Here is a 25,566-nt window from a genome sequence, read left to right as displayed (position 1 = left end):
ACATACACGTACACACACATACACATACATACGCACATATATATATATATAATGAAATACATCCTCTTTTCATTTGTTTCATCTTCCTATGCAATGTTGGGTAATGTCAATAAAAACTATTCTGAAGGCAAAGCTAAACCAAAATCTTTAAAACAAAATATTTCATAGGCTGAACTTAACAGTCAGTTGCCACAAATTGCAGTTAATTTTTTTTAATGTCAGCTGACATGGTACAGGCCATCCCATTAATGCTCTTTCTCTCTCTCTCTACATACATATTTTTTCATACATCCGCCATTTCCCACATTAGCAAGGTAGCATTAAGAAAAGAGGACTAAGCCTCAGAGGGAATATCCTCACTTGGCCCCTTCACTGTTCCTTCTTCTGGAAAATTGAAAAAAAAAAAAAAAAAAAAAGGGGAGGGGAGGATTTCTACCTTGAGCCAGGTATCCATTTCATTGACCAACCCCTACGGGTGGATGAACACCTATGCGCTCGACCCTGGGTGGCCTGTGATTGCGTTACAGTCCGGAACACTTACCGCTACACTATGGGAATCCATAAAGTTTGTCACAAACATCTACAGTTACATAAACATTCCAGTGTACAATACAAAATTTCTTACCAACAGCTTTGATGAATTATTAAGACTAAGAATTCAGCACTATGTTCTGATACAAAAGTCACAATTACAACTATAAGCCTAAAACACTATGATATACTTTAGGAGCATAAAAACTGGGGTAATAGTACTTGCATTCACTACAAATGGGTATTTTGAATTTTTTTTTTCAAATCAGTTTTAAGCTACTATGACAAACTCTTGAGAAACTTTGTTTAGACTCTAATAAGCAAACCTCATATTGGATGAATACCCCAATTTATCCAAGTTAGGGATGCAAGCAAAATTAATCATAGGAGGTGGGCCACACATTAGCACTATGGTGTCATCTGATGGGGTGTAGAGGTGCTCCGAGATCATATCCGCATTCACAAAGCCACTGCTGTATGTCCATCCTTCTTCTGGACGATCTAGAGTGTACCAGAGCTTGAATTTATCTGGGTGATGGGCTTGCACTTCTTCTAACTCATGCCTCAATAAAATATGAGCCTCAGTTTGATTGGCAAAGAGCAGCTTCAGCTGAGTCTTGTCTCCCTTATCACGAACAACCTGACGCACTAACTGAAGCATTGGGGTGATCCCTGTGCCACCAGCGATCATGTTAACTTTCTGAGCAGTGACCAAATTTGGTGGGGACTTCTTGTCAGGTTTGATGGCAAACACACCACGTCCTCGGTATTCCAGCAGGCCGGATGGCCCTCGAACATCAATGGCCAACTAGTGGTGCGCCCATACACTCCTGTGTCTTGTGATGAGGATAAGGGATACATGGATCTTGTTGTCAAGATTTGTTTTCAAGAATATATATATATATATATATATATATATATATATATATATATATATATATATATATATATATATATAAATATATATATATATATATATATATATATATATATATACATATACATATATGGTTATATATATATATATATATATATATATATATATATATATATATATATATATATATATATATATATATATATATATATATATATATATATATATATATATATATATATATATATTTTTTTTTTTTTTTTTTTTTTATACTTTGTCGCTGTCTCCCGCGTTTGCGAGGTAGCGCAAGGAAACAGACGAAAGAAATGGCCCAACCCCCCCCCCCCCATACACATGTACATACACACGTCCACACACGCAAATATACATACCTACACAGCTTTCCATGGTTTACCCCAGACGCTTCACATGCCTTGATTCAATCCACTGACAGCACGTCAACCCCTGTATACCACATGACTCCAATTCACTCTATTCCTTGCCCTCCTTTCACCCTCCTGCATGTTCAGGCCCCGATCACACAAAATCTTTTTCACTCCATCTTTCCACCTCCAATTTGGTCTCCCTCTTCTCCTCGTTCCCTCCACCTCCGACACATATATCCTCTTGGTCAATCTCTCCTCACTCATTCTCTCCATGTGCCCAAACCATTTCAAAACACCCTCTTCTGCTCTCTCAACCACGCTCTTTTTATTTCCACACATCTCTCTTACCCTTACGTTACTTACTCGATCAAACCACCTCACACCACACATTGTCCTCAAACATCTCATTTCCAGCACATCCATCCTCCTGCGCACATCTCTATCCATAGCCCACGCCTCGCAACCATACAACATTGTTGGAACCACTATTCCCTCAAACATACCCATTTTTGCTTTCCGAGATAATGTTCTCGACTTCCACACATTTTTCAAGGCTCCCAAAATTTTCGCCCCCTCCCCCACCCTATGATCCACTTCCGCTTCCATGGTTCCATCCGCTGACAGATCCACTCCCAGATATCTAAAACACTTCACTTCCTCCAGTTTTTCCCCATTCAAACTCACCTCCCAATTGACTTGACCCTCACCCCTACTGTACCTAATAACCTTGCTCTTATTCACATTTACTCTCAACTTTCTTCTTCCACACACTTTACCAAACTCAGTCACCAGCTTCTGCAGTTTCTCACATGAATCAGCCACCAGCGCTGTATCATCAGCGAACAACAACTGACTCACTTCCCAAGCTCTCTCATCCCCAACAGACTTCATACTTGCCCCTCTTTCCAGGACTCTTGCATTTACCTCCCTTACAACCCCATCCATAAACAAATTAAACAACCATGGAGACATCACACACCCCTGCCGCAAACCTACATTCACTGAGAACCAATCACTTTCCTCTCTTCCTACACGTACACATGCCTTACATCCTCGATAAAAACTTTTCACTGCTTCTAACAACTTGCCTCCAACACCATATATTCTTAATACCTTCCACAGAGCATCTCTATCAACTCTATCATATGCCTTCTCCAGATCCATAAATGCTACATACAAATCCATTTGCTTTTCTAAGTATTTCTCACATACATTCTTCAAAGCAAACACCTGATCCACACATCCTCTACCACTTCTGAAACCGCACTGCTCTTCCCCAATCTGATGCTCTGTACATGCCTTCACCCTCTCAATCAATACCCTCCCATATAATTTACCAGGAATACTCAACAAACTTATACCTCTGTAATTTGAGCACTCACTCTTATCCCCTTTGCCTTTGTACAATGGCACTATGCACGCATTCCGCCAATCCTCAGGCACCTCACCATGAGTCATACATACATTGAATAACCTTACCAACCAGTCAACAATACAGTCACCCCCTTTTTTAATAAATTCCACTGCAATACCATCCAAACCTGCTGCCTTGCCGGCTTTCATCTTCCGCAAAGCTTTTACTACCTCTTCTCTGTTTACCAAATCATTTTCCCTAACCCTCTCACTTTGCACACCACCTCGACCAAAACACCCTATATCTGCCACTCTGTCATCAGACACATTCAACAAACCTTCAAAATACTCATTCCATCTCCTTCTCACATCACCGCTACTTGTTATCACCTCCCCATTTACGCCCTTCACTGAAGTTCCTATTTGCTCCCTTGTCTTACGCACCCTATTTACCTCCTTCCAGAACATCTTTTTATTCTCCCTAAAATTTACTGATAGTCTCTCACCCCAACTCTCATTTGCCCTTTTTTTCACCTCTTGCACCTTTCTCTTGACCTCCTGTATATATATATATATATATATATATATATATATATGTATATATATATATATATATATATATATATATATATATATATATATATATATATATACATATATATATATATATATATATATACATATCTATATATATATATATATATATATATATATATATATATATATATATATATATATATATATATATATATATATATATATATATATATATATATATATATATATATGTATATATATATATATATATATATATATATATATATATATATATATATATATATATATATATATATATATATATATATATATGAATGTTGGAGTGAAGAGAGTGGTGAGAGTAAGTGAGCTTGGGAAGGAGACTTGTGTGAGGAAGTACCAGGAGAGACTGAGTACAGAATGGAAAAAGGAGAGAACAATGGAAGTAAGGAGAGTGGGGGAGGAATGGGATGTATTTAGGGAATCAGTGATGGATTGCGCAAAAGATGCTTGTGGCATGAGAAGAGTGGGAGGTGGGTTGATTAGAAAGGGTAGTGAGTGGTGGGATGAAGAAGTAAGAGTATTAGTGAAAGAGAAGAGAGAGGCATTTGGACGATTTTTGCAGGGAAAAAATGCAATTGAGTGGGAGACGTATAAAAGAAAGAGACAGGAGGTCAAGAGAAAGGTGCAAGAGGTGAAAAAAAGGGCAAATGAGAATTGGGGTGAGAGAGTATCATTAAATTTTAGGGAGAATTAAAAGATGTTCTGGAAGGAGGTAAATAAAGTGCGTAAGACAAGGGAGCAAATGGGAACTTCAGTGAAGGGCGCAAATGGGGAGGTGATAACAAGTAGTAGTGATGTGAGAAGGAGATGGAGTGAGTATTTTGAAGGTTTGTTGAATGTGTTTGATGATAGAGTGGCAGATATAGGGTGTTGTGGTCGAGGTGGTGTGCAAAGTGCGAGGGTTAGGGAAAATGATTTGGTAAACAGAGAAGAGGTAGTAAAAGCTTTGCGGAAGATGAAAGCCAGCAAGGCAGCAGGTTTGGATGGTATTGCAGTGGAATTTATTAAAAAAGGGGGTGACTGTATTATTGACTGGTTGGTAAGGTTATTTAATGTATGTATGACTCATGGTGAGGTGCCTGAGGATTGGTGGAATGCGTACATAGTGCCATTGTACAAAGGCAAAGGGGATAAGAGTGAGTGCTCAAATTACAGAGGTATAAGTTTGTTGAGTATTCCTGGCAAATTGTATGGGAGGGTATTGATTGAGAGGGTGAAGGCATGTACAGAGCATCAGATTGGGGAAGAGCAGTGTGGTTTCAGAAGTGGTAGAGGATGTGTGGATCAGGTGTTTGCTTTGAAGAATGTATGTGAGAAATACTTAGAAAAGCAAATGGATTTGTATGTAGCATTTATGGATCTGGAGAAGGCATATGATAGAGTTGATAGAGATGCTCTGTGGAAGGTATTAAGAATATATGGTGTGGGAGGCAAGTTGTTAGAAGCAGTGAAAAGTTTTTATCGAGGATGTAAGGCATGTGTACGTGTAGGAAGAGAGGAAAGTGATTGGTTCTCAGTGAATGTAGGTTTGCGGCAGGGGTGTGTGATGTCTCCAAGGTTGTTTAATTTGTTTATGGATTGGGTTGTTAGGGAGGTGAATGCAAGAGTTTTCGAAAGAGGGGCAAGTATGAAGTCTGTTGTGGATGAGAGAGCTTGGGAAATGAGTCAGTTGTTGTTCGCTGATGATACAGCGCTGGTGGCTGATTCATGTGAGAAACTGCAGAAGCTGGTGACTGAGTTTGGTAAAGTGTGTGAAAGAAGAAAGTTAAGAGTAAATGTGAATAAGAGCAAGGTTATTAGGTACAGTAGGGTTGAGGGTCAAGTCAATTGGGAGGTGAGTTTGAATGGAGAAAAACTGGAGGAAGTGAAGTGTTTTAGATATCTGGGAGTGGATCTGGCAGCGGATGGAATCATGGAAGCGGAAGTGGATCATAGGGTGGGGGAGGGGGCGAAAATTCTGGGAGCCTTGAAGAAAGTTTGGAAGTCGAGAACATTATCTCGGAAAGCAAAAATGGGTATGTTTGAAGGAATAGTGGTTCCAACAATGTTGTATGGTTGCGAGGCGTGGTCTATGGATAGAGTTGTGCGCAGGAGGATGGATGTGCTGGAAATGAGGTGTTTGAGGACAATGTGTGGTGTGAGGTGGTTTGATCGAGTAAGTAACGTAAGGGTAAGAGAGATGTGTGGAAATAAAAAGAGCGTGGTTGAGAGAGCAGAAGAGGGTGTTTTGAAATGGTTTGGTCACATGGAGAGAATGAGTGAGGAAAGATTGACCAAGAGGATATATGTGTCGGAGGTGGAGGGAACGAGGAGAAGAGGGAGACCAAATTGGAGGTGGAAAGATGAAGTGAAAAAGATTTTGTGTGATCGGGGCCTGAACATGCAGGAGGGTGAAAGGAGGGCAAGGAACAGAGTGAATTGGAGCGATGTGGTATACCGGGGTTGACGTGCTGTCAGTGGATTGAATCAAGGCATGTGAAGCGTCTGGGGTAAACCATGGAAAGCTGTGTAGGTATGTACATTTGCGTGTGTGGACGTGTGTATATACATGTGTATGGGGGTGGGTTGGGCCATTTCTTTCGTCTGTTTCCTTGCGCTACCTCGCAAACGCAGGAGACAGCGATAAAGAAAAAAAAAAAAAAAAAAAAAAAAAATATATATATATATATATATATATATATATATATATATATATATATATATATATATATATATATATATATATATTTTTATCATATTGCTGGCGCACATAATGTGTTAGCCGATTGTTTATCCCGCTCTTTAGGTGAGAAAATTCCTCTTCCAGGAATTTTCTCCTTTAAGGAGGGGAATATTACGAACGTGTGTGCATGTGCCCACATGTTCGTGTATGTAACGAGTGTGTGTCCTTGTGTATAGTGTAGTGTATAGTGAAGGGTCTAATTAAATATAATGTTATCGAAGAAATTGTCATAAAGGAAACAGATCTCCTTGTTTGAGATCTTACCTGGAATCTTAGACTCATGTTCAATGTTAAATTCATTTTGAATGTTTAACCCATGTTCAGTGTTAACGAAAATGAGTTGTGCCTTTAATGTGTTATTTTTGTCCACTGAAATTCTTCCATTATAAGTAGTTTCAATGCTGGTCTTTGATTGAGGCCCATAACTTTTAGATAGTGTTATCCTGGGTTGTGAAACATAACAAATCTAACGTCCTTGCAAAACAAGGATCATTATAGTATATGTAACATATATATGTTATTGGCGACCTTGCTTGAAAGTATTGAGTTCGTAACAATATATATATATATATATATATATATATATATATATATATACAGAGAGAGAGAGAGAGAGAGAGAGAGAGAGAGAGAGAGAGAGAGAGAGAGAGAGAGAGAGAGAGAGAGAGAGAGAGAGATGCTCTGTGGAAGGTATTAAGAATATATGGTGTGGGAGGCAAGTTGTTAGAAGCAGTGAAAAGTTTTTATCGAGGATGTAAGGCATGTGTACGTGTAGGAAGAGAGGAAAGTGATTGGTTCTCAGTGAATGTAGGTTCGCGGCAGGGGTGTGTGATGTCTCCATGGTTGTTTAATTTGTTTATGGATGGGGTTGTTAGGGAGGTGAATGCAAGAGTTTTGAAATGAGGCGCAAGTATGAAGTCTGTTGGGGATGAGAGAGCTTGGGAAGTGAGTCAGTTGTTGTTCGCTGATGATACAGCGCTGGTGGCTGATTCATGTGAGAAACTGCAGAAGCTGGTGACTGAGTTTGGTAAAGTGTGTGAAAGAAGAAAGTTAAGAGTAAATGTGAATAAGAGCAAGGTTATTAGGTACAGTAGGGTTGAGGGTCAAGTCAATTGGGAGGTGAGTTTGAATGAAGAAAAACTGGAGGAAGTGAAGTGTTTTAGATATCTGGGAGTGGATCTGGCAGCGGATGGAACCATGGAAGCTGAAGTGGATCATAGGGTGGGGGAGGGGGCGGGAATTCTGGGGGCCTTGAAGAATGTGTGGAAGTCGAGAACATTATCTCGGAAAGCAAAAATGGGTATGTTTGAAGGAATAGTGGTTCCAACAATGTTATATGGTTGCGAGGCGTGGGCTATGGATAGAGATGTGCGCAGGAGGATGGATGTGCTGGAAATGAGATGTTTGAGGACAAAATGTGGTGTGAGGTGGTTTGATCGAGTAAGTAACGTAATGGTAAGAGAGATGTGTGGAAATAAAAAGAGCGTGGTTGAGAGAGCAGAAGAGGGTGTTTTGAAATGGTTTGTGCACATGGAGAGAATGAGTGAGGAAAGATTGACTAAGAGGATATATATGTCGGAGGTGGAGGGAACGAGGAGAAGAGGGAGACCAAATTAGAGGTGGAAAGATGGAGTGAAAAAAATTTTGTGTGATCGGCGCCTGAACATGCAGGAGGGTGAAAGGAGGGCAAGGAATAGAGGGAATTGGATCGATGTGGTATACCGGGGTTGACGTGCTGTCAGTGGATTGAATCAAGGCATGTGAAGCGTCTGGGGTAAACCATGGAAAGCTGTGTAGGTATGTATATTTGCGTGTGTGGACGTATGTATATACATGTGTAAGGGGGTGGGTTGGGCCATTTCTTTCGTCTGTTTCCTTGCGCTACCTCGCAAACGCGGGAGACAGCGAAAAAGTAAAAAAAAAAAAAAAAATATATATATATATATATATATATATATATATATATATATATATATATATATATATATATATATATATATATATATATTTATCTATTTATATATATATATATATATATATATATATTTATTTATATATACATATATATATATATACATATATATATATATGTATATATATATATATATATGGGGACGGGAGCGGGGGGCCAGAAATCCTCCCCTCCTTGTATTAACTTTCTAAAATGGGAAACAGAAGAAGGAGTCACGCGGGGAGTGCTCATCCTCCTCGAAGGCTCAGAGTGGTGTGTCTAAATGTGTGTGGATGTAACCAAGATGTGAAAAAAGGAGAGATAGGTAGTATGTTTGAGGAAAGGAACCTGGATGTTTTGGCTCTGAGTGAAACGAAGCTCAAGGGTAAAGGGGAAGAGTGGTTTGGGAATGTCTGGGAAGTAAAGTCAGGGGTTAGTGAGAGGACAAGAGCAAGGGAAGGAGTAGCAATACTCCTGAAACAGGAGTTGTGGGAGTATGTGATAGAATGTAAGAAAGTAAATTCTCGATTAATATGGGTAAAACTGAAAGTTGATTGAGAGAGGTGGGTGATTATTGGTGCATATGCACCCGGGCATGAGAAGAAAGATCATGAGAGGCAAGTGTTTTGGGAGCATCTGAATGAGTGTGTTAGTGGTTTTGATGCACGAGACCGGGTTATAGTGATGGGTGATTTGAATGCAAAGGTGAGTAATGTGGCAGTTGAGGGAATAATTGGTATACATGGGGTGTTCAGTGTTGTAAATGGAAATGGTGAAGAGCTTGTAGATTTATGTGCTGAAAAAGGACTGATGATTGGGAATACCTGGTTTAAAAAGCGCGATATACATAAGTATACTTATGTAAGTAGGAGAGATGGCCAGAGAGCTTTATTGGATTACGTGTTAATTGACAGGCGTGCGAAAGAGAGACTTTTGGATGTTAATGTGCTGAGAGGTGCAACTGAAGGGATGTCTGATCATTATCTTGTGGAGGCTAAGATGAAGATTTGTATGGGTTTTCGGAAAAGAAGAGTGAATTTTGGGGTGAAGAGGGTGGTGAGAGTAAGTGAACTTGGGAAGGAGACCTGTGTGAGGAAGTACCAGGAGAGACTGAGTACAGAATGGAAAAAGGTGAGAGCAATGGAAGTAAGGGGAGTGGGGGAGGAATGGGATGTATTTAGGGAATCAGTGATGGATTGCGCAAAAGATGCTTGTGGCATGAGAAGAGTGGGAGGTGGGTTGATTAGAAAGGGTAGTGAGTGGTGGGATGAAGAAGTAAGAGTATTAGTGAAAGAGAAGAGAGAGGGATTTGGACGATTTTTGCAGGGAAAAAATGCAATTGAGTGGGAGATGTATAAAAGAAAGAGACAGGAGGTCAAGAGAAAGGTGCAAGAGGTGAAAAAAAGGGCAAATGAGAGTTGGGGTGAGAGAGTATCATTAAATCTTAGGGAGAATTAAAAGATGTTCTGGAAGGAGGTAAATAAAGTGCGTAAGACAAGGGAGCAAATGGGAACTTCAGTGAAGGGCGCAAATGGGAAGGTGATAACAAGTAGTGGTGATGTGAGAAGGAGATGGAGTGAGTATTTTGAAGGTTTGTTGAATGTGTTTAATGATAGAGTGGCAGATATAGGGTGTTTTGGTCGAGGTGGTGTGCAAAGTGAGAGGGTTAGGGAAAATGATTTGTTAAACAGAGAAGAGGTAGTGAAAGCTTTGCGGAAGATGAAAGCCGGCAAGGCAGCAGGTTTGGATGGTATTGCAGTGGAATTTATTAAAAAAGGGGGTGACTGTATTGTTGACTGGTTGGTAAGGTTATTCAATGTATGTATGACTCATGGTGAAGTGCCTGAGGATTGGCGGAATGCGTGATTAGTGCCATTGTACAAAGGCAAAGGGGATAAGAGTGAGTGCTCAAATTACAGAGGTATAAGTTTGTTGAGTATTCCTGGTAAATTATATGAGAGGGTATTGATTGAGAGGGTGAAGGCATGTACAGAGCATCAGATTGGGGAAGAGCAGTGTGGTTTCAGAAGTGGTAGAGGATGTGTGGATCAGGTGTTTGCTTTGAAGAATGTATGTGAGAAATACTTAGAAAAGCAAATGAATTTGTATGTAGCATTTATGGATCTGGAGAAGGCATATGATAGAGTTGATAGAGATGCTCTGTAGAAGGTATTAAAAATATATGGTGTAGGAGGAAAGTTGTTAGAAGCAGTGAAGTTTTTATCGAGGATGTAAGGCATGTGTACGTGTAGGAAGAGAGGAAAGTGATTGGTTCTCAGTGAATGTAGGTTTGCGGCAGGGGTGTGTGATGTCTCCATGGTTGTTTAATTTGTTTATGGATGGGGTTGTTAGGGAGGTAAATGCAAGAGTTTTGGAAAGAGGGGCAAGTATGAAGTCTGTTGGGGATGAGAGAGCTTGGGAAGTGAGTCAGTTGTTGTTCGCTGATGATACAGCGCTGGTGGCTGATTCATGTGAGAAACTGCAGAAGCTGGTGACTGAGTTTGGTAAAGTGTGTGGAAGAAGAAAGTTAAGAGTAAATGTGAATAAGAGCAAGGTTATTAGGTACAGTAGGGTTGAGGGTCAAGTCAATTGGGAGGTGAGTTTGAATGGAGAAAAACTGGAGGAAGTGAAGTATTTTAGATATCTGGGAGTGGATCTGGCAGCGGATGGAACCATGGAATCGGAAGTGGATCATAGGGTGGGGGAGGGGGCGAAAATTCTGGGGGCCTTGAAGAATGTGTGGAAGTCGAGAACATTATCTCGGAAAGCAAAAATGGGTATGTTTGAAGGAATAGTGGTTCCAACAATGTTGTATGTTTGCGAGGCGTGGGCTATGGATAGAGTTGTGCGCAGGAGGATGGATGTGCTGGAAATGAGATGTTTGAGGACATTGTGTGGTGTGAGGTGGTTTGATCGAGTGAGTAACGTAAGGGTAAGAGAGATGTGTGGAAATAGAAAGAGCGTGGTTGAGAGAGCAGAAGAGGGTGTTTTGAAGTGGTTTGGGCACATGGAGAGAATGAGTGAGGAAAGATTGACCAAGAGGATATATGTGTCGGAGGTGGAGGGAACGAGGAGAAGAGGGAGACCAAATTGGAGGTGGAAAGATGGAGTGAAAAAGATTTTGTGTGATCGGGGCCTGAACATGCAGGAGGGTGAAAGGAGGGCAAGGAATAGAGTGAATTGGAGCGATGTGGTATACCGGGGTTGACGTGCTGTCAGTGGATTGAATCAAGGCATGTGAAGCGTCTGGGGTAAACCATGGAAAGCTGTGTAGGTATGTATATTTGCGTGTGTGGACGTATGTATATACATGTGTATGGGGGGGGAGGTTGGGCCATTTCTTTCGTCTGTTTCCTTGGGCTACCTCGCAAACGCGGGAGACAGCGACAAAGTATAATAAAAAAAAATATAGAAATATATATATATATATATATATATATATATATATATATATATATATATATATATATATTTTTTTTTTTTTTTTTTTTTTTGCTTTGTCGCTGTCTCCCGCGTTTGCGAGGTAGCGCAAGGAAACAGACGAAAGAAATTGCCCAACCCACCACATACACATGTATATATATACAAGTCCACACACGCAAATATACATACCTACACAGCTTTCCATGGTTTACCCCACACGCTTCACATGCCCTGATTCAATCCACTGACAGCACGTCAACCCCGGTATACCACATCGATCCAATTCACTCTATTACTTGCCCTCCTTTCACCCTCCTGCATGTTCAGGCCCCGATCACACAAAATCTTTTTCACTACATCTTTCCACCTCCAATTTGGTCTCCCACTTCTCCTCGTTCCCTCCACCTACGACACATATATCATCTTGGTCAATCTTTCCTCACTCATTCTCTCCATGTGCTCAAACCATTTCAAAACACCCTCTTCTGCTCTCTCGACCACCCTCTTTTTATTTCCACACATCTCTCTTACCCTTACGTTACTTACTCGATCAAACCATCTTACACCACACATTGTCCTCAATCATCTCATTTCCAACACATCCACCCTCCTGCGCACAACTCTATCCATAGCCCACGCCTCGCAACCATACAGCATTGTTGGAACCACTATTCCTTCAAACACTCATTTTTGCTTTCCGAGATAATGTTCTCGACTTCCACACATTATTCAAGGTTCCCAGGATATTCGCCCCCTCCCCCACCCTATGATCCACTTCCTCTTCCATGGTTCCATCCGCTGTCAGATCCACTCCCAGATGTATAAAACAATTTACTTCCTCCAGTTTTTCTCCATTCAAACTTACCTCCCAATTGACTTGACCCTCAACCCTACTGTACCTAATAACCTTGCTCTTATTCACATTTACTCTTAACTTTATTCTTTCACACACTTCACCAAACTCAGTCACCAGCTTCTGCAGTTTTCACATGAATCAGCCACCAGCGCTGTATCATCAGCGAACAACAACTGACTCACTTCCCAAGCTCTCTCATCCACAACAGACTTCATATTTGCCCCTCTTTCCAAAACTCTTGCATTCACCTCCCTAACAACCCCATCCATAAACAAATTAAATAACCATGGAAACATCACACACCCCTGCCGCAAACCTACATTCACTGAGAACCAATCACTTTCCTCTCTTCCTACACGTACACATGCCTTACATCCTCGATAAAAACTTTTCACTGCTTCTAACAACTTGCCTCCCACACCATATATTCTTAATACCTTCCACAGAGCTTCTCTATCAACTCTATCATATGCCTTCTGTTTGTATTAAGAAATATTATGAAAGTATGAAATGCTGCCATGGAAGCTATACATAAGAAAGAGTAAAATTTGGAAATTAGAAAAAGAAAGAGAAATGCAGATGTTCAAAAGTGATGCACAGATGCAGCGAAGACAGTTATTTTTCTCAGGTAGGTGTGTTCAAGGTAAAGACTCCAGGAGAATGATTTTTGATTTGCAGAATAAGAGTTTTGTGCATGAATGGTAGTGTTAGTCTTATGTAATGACTAGACTTACTGTGCAAAATGGAAAGGGTGTTATGTTGCATGATATAGATCAAAATAATTGTTTTTCTTGTTTCATTAAACAAACTATGGGTTAGGACACTTTCAAGTAAAAAGATAAAGATAGAATGATTAGCTGATTTTTTCACCGACACCTACACCCAAACCTCAATGTTTGGATTTGTTTTAGTTTTACCATCATATATATATACATATATATATATATATATATATATATATATATATATATATATATATATATATATATATATATATATATATATATATATATATATATATATATATATATATATATATATATATATATATATATATATATATATATATATATATCCCTGTGGATAGGGGAGGAGAATACTTCCCACACATTCCCCGCGTGTCGTAGAAGGGGACTAAAGGGGACGAGAGCGGAGAGCTAGAATCCCTCTCCTCCTTGATTTTAACTTTCTAAAAAGAGAAACAGAATGAGTCCTGCGAGGAGTGCTCATCCTCCTTGAAGGCTCAGATTGGGGTGTCTAAATCTTTGTGGATGTAGCAAAGGTGAGAAAAAAGAAGAGATTAGGTTGGATGCTTGAGGAAAGGAACCTGGATGTTTTGACTCTGAGTGAAACGAAGCTCAAGAGTAAAGGGGAAGAGTGGTTTGGGAATGTCTTGGGAGTAAAGTCAGGGGTTGGTGAGAGGACAAGAGCAAGTTAAGGAATAGCACTACCCCTGAAGCAGGAAATGTGGGAACATGTGATAGAATGTAATTAAGTAAACTCTAGATTGATATGAGTAAAACTGAAAGTGGATTAAGAGAGATGAGTGATTATTGGTTCCTATGCACCTGGGCAAGAAAAGAAAGATCATGAGAGGCACGTGTTTTGGGAGCAGCTGAGTGAGTGTGTTAGCAGCTTTGATGCACGAGACCGGGTTATAATGATAAGTGATTTGAATGCAAAGGTGAGTAATTTGGCCGTTGAGTGTATAATTGGGGTGTTCAGTGTTGTAAATGGAAATGGTGAAGAGCTTGTAGACTTGTGCGCTAAAAAAGGACTTGTGATTGGGAATACCTGATTTAAAAAGAGAGATAAAGATAAGTATACGGATGTAAGCATGAGAGATGGCCAGAGAGCATTATTGGATCACGTGTTAATTGATAGGCGAGTGAAGGAGAAACTTTTGGATGTTAATGCGCTGAGAGGGGCAACTGGAGGGATGTCTGACCATTATCTTTTGGAGGCGAAGGTGAAGATTTGCAGAGGTTTTCAGAAAAGATGTGAGACTGTTCGGGTGAAGAGAGTGGTGAGAGTAAGCGAGCTTAGAAAGGAGACTTGTGTGAGGAAGTACCAGGAGATATTTAGTGCAAAATGGAAAAAGGTGAGAAAAAATGACGTAAGGGGATTGGGGGAGGAATGAGATGTATTCAAGGAAGCAGTGATGGCTTGCTGAAAAGATGCCTGTAGCATGAGAAAGGTGGGAAAGGTAGTGAGTGGTGGGATGAAGAAGTAAGATTGTCAGTGAAAGAGAAGAGGGAGGCGTTTGGACGCTTTTACAGGGAAGTAGTGCGAATGACTGTGAGATGTATAGGAGAAAGAGGCAGTAAGTCAAGAGAAAGGTGCAAGAGGTGAAAAAGAGGGCAAATGAGAGTTGGGGTGAGAGATTATAACTAAATTTTTAGGAAAATAAAAGATGTTTTGGTAGGAGGTAGATAAAGTGCGTAAGGAGAACAGAGAACATTGGTGAAGGGGTCTAATGGAGAGGTAATAACAAGTAGTGGTGATGTGAAAAGGAGATGGAGTGAGTATTTTCAAGGTTTGTTGAATGTGTTCGATGATAGAGTGGCAGATGTAGGGTGTTTAGGTCGAGATGGTGTGCGAAATGAGGTCAGGGAGAATGGTCTGGTAAAAAGAGAAGGGGTAGTGAAATCTTTGCGGAAGGAGGCGGGTTTGGATGGCATTGTTGTGGAATTTATTCAAAAAGGGGGTGACTGTGTCTTTGAATGGTTGGAAAGGATATTCAGTGTATTGATGGTTCATGGTTAAGTGCCTGATGATTGGCAGAATGCATTCATAGGGCCATTGTACAAAGGCAAAGGGGATAAAGGTGAATGTTCAAATTGCAGAGTTATGAGTTTGGTGAGTATTCCTGGGAGATTATATTGGAGGGTATTGATTGGTAGAGTGAAGGCATGTACAGAGCATCAGATTGGGGAAAAGCAGTGTAGTTTCAGAAGTGGTAGAGGATATATGGGTCAGGTGATTGCTTTAAAGAATGTATGTGAGAAATACTAAGAAAAACAGATGGTTTTGTATGTTGTATTCATGGATCTGGAAAAGGCATGTGTTAGGGTTGATAGAGATGCTCTCTGGAAGGTTTAAAGAGTATATGGCATGGGCGGTAAGTTGCTAGAAGCAGTGAAAAGTTTTTTCCAGTCATGTAAGACATGTGTACGATTGGAAAGAGAGGAAAGTGATTGGTTCTCAGTGAATGTAGGTTTGCGGCAGGGATGCGTGATGTCTCTATGGCTGTTTAATTTGTTCATGGATGGGGTTGTTAGGGAGGGAAATGCAAGAGTTTTGGAGAAAGGAGCAAGAATGCAGTCTGTTGTGGATGAGAGAGCTTGGGAAGCGAGTTAGTTGTTGTTTGTTGATGATACAGCGCTGGTAGCTGATTCGGGTGAGAAACTGCAGAAGTTGAGGACTGAGTTTGGTAAAGTGTGTGAAGGAAGGAAGTTGAGAGCAAACGTGCATAAGAGTAAGGTTGTTGGGTTCAATAGGGTTGAGGGACAATTTAATTGAGAGGTAAATTTGAATGGAGAAAAACTGGCGGAGGTGGTGTTCTAGATATCTGGGAGTGGACTTACAGGGGATGGAACCATGGAAACGGAAGTGAATCATAGGGTGAGGGAGGAAGTGAAGGTTCTGGGAGCGTTGAAGAATGTGTAAAAGGCTAGAACGTTATCCTGAAGAGGAAAATTTGGTATGTTTGAAGGAATAGTGGTTCCAACAATGTTTTATGGTTGCGAGGCATAGGCTATAGACTGGGTTGTGCGGAGGAGGGTGGATCTGTTGGAAATGAAATGTTTCAAGACAATATATGGTGTGAGGTAGTTTGATTGAGTAAGCAATGAAAGGGTAAGAGAGATGTGTGGAAATAAAATGAGTGTGGTTGAGAGAGCAGAAGAGAGTGTGTTGAAATGGTTTGGACATATGGAGGGAATGAGTGAGAAAGGATCGACAAAGAGGATATATGTGTCAGAGGTGGAGGAAACAAGAAGCGAGGGACCAAGTTGAGGGTGTAAGGATGGAGTGAAGGAGAATTTGAGCGATCGGGGCCTGAACATATAGGATAATGAGAGACGTGCAAGGAACTGAATGAATTTGAATGAATTGTTATACCGGGGTCGATGTGCTGTCAATGGACTGAACCAGGTACTGTCAAATGTGTGGGGTAAACCATGGAAAAGTCTGTGGGGCCCGGATGTGATTAAGGACCTGTGGTTTGGTGCATTACACATGAAAGCTAGAGACTGAGTGTGAATGAATGTAGCCTTTTTTGTCTTTTCCTAGCGCTACCTCGCTGAAGCAGGGGATAGCGATGCTGTTTCCTGTGGGGCGGGATGTCGCCTGAAATGGATGAAGGCAAGCAAGTATGAATATGCACAGCTTGCCGATTATGTTCGCAGAGAGTCTGGGAGGGTTGGCGGGTATAAGATAAGGTGGAGATCTGTCAATACTGCAAAGTATGAGTCGCCATGTATGTAGGCTTTATAATCAGTATGCTAGTAAGATATGAGGAGGATGAAATAACACCCATGGATCAGAATATAATTATAGAACGTCCTTTGTATGTGTAGTAAAATCACATATATGCTAGTCCTTCACAGTTGTTGTATAGTGTAGGGAGGCGAAAAGTAGGTTTAAATAACTATAAAAGAACATAGAGTCCATTTAACGCTGACCAGTTCAGTGTCATGATTTAGATGTATGACATTATTGAACGCTTGATTATAAAGGGTGAATATACACTCATAGTTCCAGATTACTTTCGATGCTGGTTGTAGGCACAAGTGGGGAGAGATCCCAGAGGACTGGAGAGGGGAGACCAGAAGAGAGCGTCGCGGGGAGTATGATGTTCTGAAATGAATAATGATTGAAGTTTGTGTTCCAGATTACTTTCGATGCTGGTTGTAGGCACAAGTGGGGAGAGATCCCAGAGGACTGGAGAGGGGAGACCAGAAGAGAGCGTTGCGGGGAGTATGATGTTCTGAAATGAATAATGATTGAAGTTTGTGAGGGGAAAACTAACAATGAGAACACAACAGAAATGATTGTGAAATAGTAAAGTGCTAAATAACACTGATTATTATCACCATACTAGTTAGTATCAAAGATAAACTTATCTATGATACTCATTTATCTCGACATTATTTAAGCTATAGCAGCGATCTTGTCACTTAATGTTCACCTCCCTGCACACACTCATCGTGACACACAAATGCACTTTTACGCTCTGACCCACTCACACCATCTCTCCCTCTCATATCATCATTCCCCGTTTCTGCTTCAAATAATGGTTGAAACAGTGTTGTTCATACGAACTTGGAAATCAAGGTATAAACGGGGTTTAGTTCCATGGTTTGGCGCCAGTCCTGACATCACGATGGGTCACATGCATAGTGAGTGTATGTGTTGTTAGAATTATCTTTAACACCGAATGAAGGTGTTAAAGATTTTTCGGTTGTTGGATAAAGCTTACGTTGACGGACTTGATGACCCTTGCATTTGATAGGGCTAAAGTCTAAACAACCAACCAACCGTCATTACATTCAACAGCAGTAGCAACTTTGTAATCATTGGAAACGGACCGCCTTCACGATAAACTAACTCGCAGAGGTAGAATTATCGGCATGAAGGAAGGTGGTCGGTCGGTCCGCTCCAGACATAGCATTGGAACTTGGTGTTTCGAAGAGAACAGTTTACAGGTGATGGAGGAGAATACCGAGGAGGGAATTTACGAGATCGTCGAGGTCATGTGCACCCAAGAAAACCACAGCTGAGGAAGATCAACTTATCCTTGCAGCAGTAATAGAGGATTCCAAAACCAATGCTGTAGCTCTCCAGGACAAATTCACAAAGCTAGCGTGCACCATAGAAATCCCGCCAAGAAAGAAAAACAAACCGAGCGACGTGGCATGGAGAGGCAACGCTTCCCACGGCGCTACGTGCATGAGATATGCAATTCTGGGGACGGGTTATATTCTCTGATGAGAAAACCTTTTCGTCTAGCACACATGGGAGTTAACGTTGCTGGAGCGCAAATGGAACAAGATGCGCTCCGGAGAATATCTGCGAAGTTACCAGAAGCGGTCACGTCACTTACAACATCTGGGGACGGCATCATTTATATGGGATCGGGGAATTGGCCGATACTGAAGGGCGCTCCACTGGAGAGAAGTATCTTGAGATACTGGAAGAAGCGATGCTACCCTCGGTTCGTGCCATGGCTCTACTCTACCCAGAAAGGATAGTATCTATGCAGGTAAGTAATTGATCGCAGTTTGAATAACGTTACATCCCTTAATAGCCAAACAATCTCATACACCCCTTCATAATCCTTCATGTTTGTTCAAATACGCCCATCACTATCATTCCCGTAAATCTACCATATATCCCACCACAGTCCTTACCCATTGCACATGATACGTCCCCACATACTATCATTATGCACCGCTACTCTTCCGTCAACTATGGCTGACAAATACGGTAATCAGTAGTTGCAAACATCCCATATCAACTATAGACACTGTTTTTATATAGATTGCTTTACTTTAGAGAGAACACTCATATTGCAATTATCATCCTCACTGGATTTTCTATTATCCTAAAGTTTAATGTATCTTACAAACGTAGGGAATCGTCGATCATATGATTTCACTAATATCGAGCGTAAGTTCATGAAACCTGGATTGAACTATATTGGTATTTGAAAGGACCGGTACTCAAAATTTCCGCTCGCGTAAGTGTCTCATGCCTTCAACCTGCTTTCACCTCTAATGCTGTTAGTTGTCACTTACAACCCTCCAGCAGTGACTGCCTGATACAACATAATGTATAGGATAACAATATACAAGTATAACGGACTTTTGTTTTCTTCTTTCTTTAATTTTGTTTTTTGGACAACAGCCCTATCCATAGAGCAGTTAACATTCGCCGATGATTTTCCGAGCAACCACCCATTAAACTGCTGGATTGGCCTGGAAGGGATGTTCCTTGCATCCCATTGAAAACTGCTGGGGACTGATGATGAATGCATGGAAGCAGGACCAGGAGAGAACTAGATGCCGGTTCATGCAGCGTGTCATGCAGAAGTGGGAACTGGTCCGCAGACATCAGGCGCCCGTATACAACCTGGTGACAGATGCTGAAGGGTGATGATCAAGTTACTAGGGGATTTCCTTCCTCTCCCTCTACCCTCACTAACTCATTACTTATATCTTCCTCGCAACCTCACATACTCACTAGAACATATAACTAGATATGCTATAAGGAAAATAATCTAATTATTTTTGATGGGTTATTGTGTTTTATTCTGCGATTCATCCTTTCGACACGAACCAGGTCTTTGTTCAAATTAGAAAACATAACATATATGGCATACGGTTCAAATGTGTTATATGAATGGAATATAAACTGTCATATGACTACATGTGTGTAGATGTCATCAAACTCAGGGAAATATGTATTGGTAGCCAGTATAAATATACGAAGTGGCAACTTACAACATCGACGTGTTCAGCAAGTGACGGCCTTACAATGCCCAAATTTTAGCCTTAGCACTGGGTCTACATAGAATATTAATTGTAGATAATTGCGGCATCTGATAATTGAAAATACATTGAATGCCTGGGATTAGTGTGTGTGGTTTTAATGCGTGGGAAGAGTTGAGAAGGTAGGCAGGCAGGCCTAGGAGACGGCAAGCAGTAGACACGTTCGTCTTTACAGACAACTGCTGACATTGAGGTTGTTTAGACTAACAGGTGGTTACAACTTATTTATCAAGGGCGAAATGTATATTGTGGAAACAATATTGTGATTAAAAAGGCTGATGCAAACAAATCAAACGTAAATACGCATTTAAACGGAGAGTCGCGGTGAGGACACTAGCAATGCACCGACCGCAGTGTTTTGTGTTACATACTGTTAAAGTGACGGCATATTATAACAGATATGGTTAATAACACTGATAGAGACCTAAGAATATAAGTGTTCGTACTGTCGTGCCTACATACTTGAAACGTAGACTTGCATAAAGTAATTCTGTGAAATCCGGCAGATCACAAAAACGCACATTTGCTGAAATATAAACATGTCCTTTAATCATCACTTTGCTTAATATCAGCCATCAATGTAGCCCCTGGTCTGCAGGGCTAAGATGTGATGCCCTCGTGGGGTTGTTGGGAGGAGGATGGACTAAAGTGTCCTGTTAACTTCTTGGATCTTCTACTCTCAATTCCCGGATCAGTCAATGCATCGATTTGACCTGCCTCCAACACATCTAAACCTACAGAAAAAAACCAACATTTCATTCATTTCCCAAGTCACATACATCAAAGTGCCCTTACACATCGGGACTTCTCCGGTGTTACACATCAAGGAAGTGGATACTATAAGTAGTTTGCCGCATTTTACTTGTCAGCAATATACGTAACACGCTGGCAGAAAAAAAAAATACTCCGAATTTCTTTTCAGTCATACATTACATTTGGAGTGTGTGTGTGTGTGTGTGTGGGGATAGTGTGGTTATGTGCTCCTTATAAGGTGGGTAACATTACGGTTTATCGAACGTTTGGCAGTGAGATTTTCCACCTTTTTCTACCGTTACCCATACCCCACATCTGTTGGGTCTCCGCGAATTTCTTGGGCAGATTGTACATGTATAAGTCCGTGTATATGTATATACATGTACGTATATGTGTGTATGTTGACATGTATATGTATTTATATGTGCGTGCATAGGCGTTTATATATATATATATATTCTTCTTTTCTTTTCTTTTAAACTATTCGCCATTTCCCGCGTTAGCGAGGTAGCGTTAAGAACAGAGGACTGGTCCTTTGAAGGAATATCCTCACCTGGCCCCCCTCTCTGTTCCCTCTTTTGAAAAAAAAAAAAAAAAAAAAAAAACGAGAGGGGAGGATTTCCAGCCCCCCGCTCCCTTCCCTTTTAGTCGCCTTCTACGACACGCAGGGAATACGTGGGAAGTATTCTTTCTCCCCTATCCCAAGGGATAATATATATATATATATATATATATATATATATATATATATATATATATATATATATATATATATATATATATATATATAAATGAGTACAGAATGGAAAAACGTGAGAACAATGGAAGTAAGGGGAGTGGGGGAGGAATGGGATGTATTTAGGGAATCAGTGATGGATTGCGCAAAAGATGCTTGTGGCATGAGAAGATGGGAGGTGGGTTGATTAGAAAGGGTAGTGCGTGGTGGAATGAAGAAGTAAGAGTATTAGTGAAAGAGAAGAGAGAGGCATTTGGACGATTTTTGCAGGGAAAAAATGAAATTGAGTGGGAGATGTATAAAAGAAAGAGACAGGAGGTCAAGAGAAAGGTGCAAGAGGTGAAAAAAGGGCAAATGAGAGTTGGGGTGAGAGAGTATCATTAAATTTTAGGGAGAATAAAAAGATGTTCTAGAAGGAGGTAAATAAAGTGCGTAAGACAAGGAAGCAAATGGGAACTTCAGTGAAGGGCGCAAATGGGGAGGTGATAACAAGTAGTGGTGATGTGAGAAGGAGATGGAGTGAGTATTTTGAAGGTTTGTTGAATGTGTTTGATGATAGAGTGGCAGATATAGGGTGTTTTGGTCGAGGTGGTGTGCAAAGTGAGAGGGTTAGGGAAAATGATTTGGTAAACAGAGAAGAGGTAGTAAAAGCTTTGCGGAAGATGAAAGCCGGCAAGGCAGCAGGTTTGGATGGTATTGCAGTGGAATTTATTAAAAAAGGGGGTGACTGTATTGTTGACTGGTTGGTAAGGTTATTTAATGTATGTATGACTCATGGTGAGGTGCCTGAGGATTGGCGGAATGCGTGCATAGTGCCATTGTACAAAGGCAAAGGGGATAAGAGTGAGTGCTCAAATTACAGAGGTATAAGTTTGTTGAGTATTCCTGGTAAATTATATGGGAGGATATTGGTTGAGAGGGTGAAGGCATGTACAGAGCATCAGATTGGGGAAGAGCAGTGTGGTTTCAGAAGTGGTAGAGGATGTGTGGATCAGGTGTTTGCTTTGAAGAATGTATGTGAGAAATACTTAGAAAAGCAAATGGATTTGTATGTAGCATTTATGGATCTGGAGAAGGCATATGATAGAGTTGATAGAGATGCTCTGTGGAAGGTATTAAGAATATATGGTGTGGGAGGCAAGTTGTTAGAAGCAGTGAAAAGTTTTTATCGAGGATGTAAGGCATGTGTACGTGTAGGAAGAGAGGAAAGTGATTGGTTCTCAGTGAATGCAGGTTTGCGGCAGGGGTGTGTGATGTCTCCATGGTTGTTTAATTTGTTTATGGATGGGGTTGTTAGGGAGGTAAATGCAAGAGTTTTGGAAAGAGGGGCAAGTATGAAGTCTGTTGGGGATGACAGAGCTTGGGAAGTGAGTCAGTTGTTGTTCGCTGATGATACAGCGCTAGTGGCTGATTCATGTGAGAAACTGCAGAAGCTGGTGACTGAGTTTAGTAAAGTGTGTGAAAGAAGAAAGTTAAGAGTAAATGTGAATAAGAGCAAGGTTATTAGGTACAGTAGGGTTGAGGGTCAAGTCAATTGGGAGGTGAGTTTGAATGGAGAAAAACTGGAGGAAGTGAAGTGTTTTAGATATCTGGGAGTGGATCTGGCAGCGGATGGAACCATGGAAGCGGAAGTGGATCATAGGGTGGGGGAGGGGGCGAAAATTCTGGGAGCCTTGAAGAATGTTTGGAAGTCGAGAACATTATCTCAGAAAGCAAAAATGGGTATGTTTGAAGGAATAGTGGTTCCAACAATGTTGTATGGCTGCGAGGCGTGTGCTATGGATAGAGTTGTGCGCAGGAGGATGGATGTGCTGGAAATGAGATGTTTGAGGACATTGTGTGGTGTGAGGTGGTTTGATCGAGTAAGTAACGTAAGGGTAAGAGAGATATGTGGAAATAAAAAGAGCGTGGTTGAGAGAGCAGAAGAGGGTGTTTTGAAATGGTTCGGGCACATGGAGGGAATGAGTGAGGAAAGATTGACCAAGAGAATATATGTGTCGGAGGTGGAGGGAACGAGGAGAAGAGGACGACCAAATTGGAGGTGGAAAGATGGAGTGAAAAAGATTTTGTGTGATCGGGGCCTGGACATGCAGGAGGTTGAAAGGAGGGCAAGGAATAGAGTGAATTGGAGCGATGTGGTATACCGGGGTTGACGTGCTGTCAGTGGATTGAATCAAGGCATGTGAAGCGTATGGGGTAAACCATGGAAAGCTGTGTAGGTATGTATATTTGCGTGTGTGGACGTATGTGTATACATGTGTATGGGGGTGGGTTGGGCCATTTCTTTCGCCTGTTTCCTTGCGCTACCTCGCAAACGCGGGAGACAGCGGCAAAAAAAAAAAAAAAATATATATATATATATATATACATATATATATATATATATATATATATATATATATATATATATATATATATATATATATATATATATATATATATATATATATATATATATATATGTATGTATATATATATATATATATATATATATATATATATATATATATATATATATATATATATATATATATATATATATATATATATACATATATATATATATATTTATATATGTATATATATATATATATATATATATATATATATATATGTATATATATATATATATATATATATATATTTTTTTTTTTTTAATTTTCCAAAAGAAGGGACAGAGAATGGGGCCAGGTGAGGATATTCCCTCAGAGGCCCCGAATTTTGCAAGGAAATAATGCAAATGACTGGGAGATGTATAAATGAAAGGCAGGAGGTCAAGAGAAAGGTAGAAGAGGTGGAAAAAAGGCAAATGAGAGTTGGGGTGAGAGAGTATCATTCAGTTTTAGGGAGAATAAAAAGATGTTTTGTAAGGAGGTAAATAAAGTTCGTAAGAAAAGTAAACAAATGGGAACTTCATTGAACGGGGCTAAAGGGGAGGAGATAAGAAGTAGTGGTGATGTGAGAAGGAGATGGTGTGAGTATTTTGAAGGTCTGTTGAATGTGTTTGATGATAGAGTGGCAAATATAGGGTGTTTTGGTCGTGGTAGTGTGCAAACTGAGAGGGTTAGGGAGGATGATTTGGTCAACAGAGTAGAGGTAGTAAAAGCTTTGCGGAAGATGAAAGCCGGCAAGGCAGCGGGTTTGGATGGTATTGCAGTGGAATTTATTAAAAAAGTGGGTGACTGTATTGTTGACTGGTTGGTAAGTTTATTTAAGATATGTATGATTCATGGTGAGGAGCCTGAGGATTGGCGGAATGCTTGCATAGTTCCATTGTACAAAGAAAAAGGGGACAAAGGTGAGTGCTCAAATTACAGATGTATAAGTTTGTTGAGTATTCCTAGGAAATTATATGGAAGGGTATTGATTGAGAGGGTGAAGGCATGTACAGAGCATCAGATTGGGGAAGAGCAGTGTGGTTTCAGAAGTGGTAGAGGATGTGTGAATCAGGTGTTTGCTTTGAAGAATGTATGTGAGACATACTTAGAAAAGCAAATGGATTTGTATGTAGCATTTATGGATCTGAAGAAGGCATATGATAAAGATGATAGAGATGCTCTGTGGAAGGTATTTAGAATATATGGTGTGGAAAGCAAGTTGTTAGACACAGTGAAAAGTTTTTATCGAGGATATAAGGCATGTGTACGTTTAGGAATAGAGGAAAGTGATTGGTTCTCAGTGAATGTAGGTTTGCGGCAGAGGTGTGTGATGTTTCCATGGTTGTTTAATTTGTTTATGGATGGGGTTGTCAGAAAGGTAAATGAAAGGGTTTTGGAAAGAGGGGCAAGTACGCAGTCTGTTGTGGATGAGAGAGCTTGGGAAGTG

At 40.4% G+C, this 25,566-nt stretch overlaps 1 protein-coding gene and 1 pseudogene across 1 annotated transcript; one reads left to right on the top strand and one right to left on the bottom strand.

Annotated features, from left to right (window-relative positions):
- Positions 1-392: 392 nt before the first annotated feature.
- On the bottom strand, positions 393-18,823 carry LOC139753518 (NADH-cytochrome b5 reductase 2-like). Its single transcript, XM_071670164.1, has 2 exons — positions 18,806-18,823; positions 393-1,339 (listed from the first exon to the last, which is right to left on the bottom strand). Exons 1-2 carry the CDS (start codon positions 18,821-18,823, stop codon positions 845-847), a joined length of 513 nt encoding a protein of 170 aa, XP_071526265.1. The 3' UTR covers positions 393-844.
- Positions 18,824-18,904: 81 nt separating this feature from the next.
- LOC139753517 (N-acetylglucosamine-1-phosphotransferase subunit gamma-like) overlaps positions 18,905-25,566 on the top strand; it is a 9,185-nt pseudogene continuing 2,523 nt past the window's right edge.

This window comes from Panulirus ornatus, chromosome 14 (genome assembly GCF_036320965.1).
Source record: "Panulirus ornatus isolate Po-2019 chromosome 14, ASM3632096v1, whole genome shotgun sequence".
In the NCBI taxonomy this organism is placed as follows: Eukaryota; Metazoa; Arthropoda; class Malacostraca; order Decapoda; family Palinuridae; genus Panulirus; species Panulirus ornatus.
The sequence above is the reverse complement of the archived record's forward strand: the minus strand, read 5'-3'. Positions and strand labels throughout refer to the sequence as shown.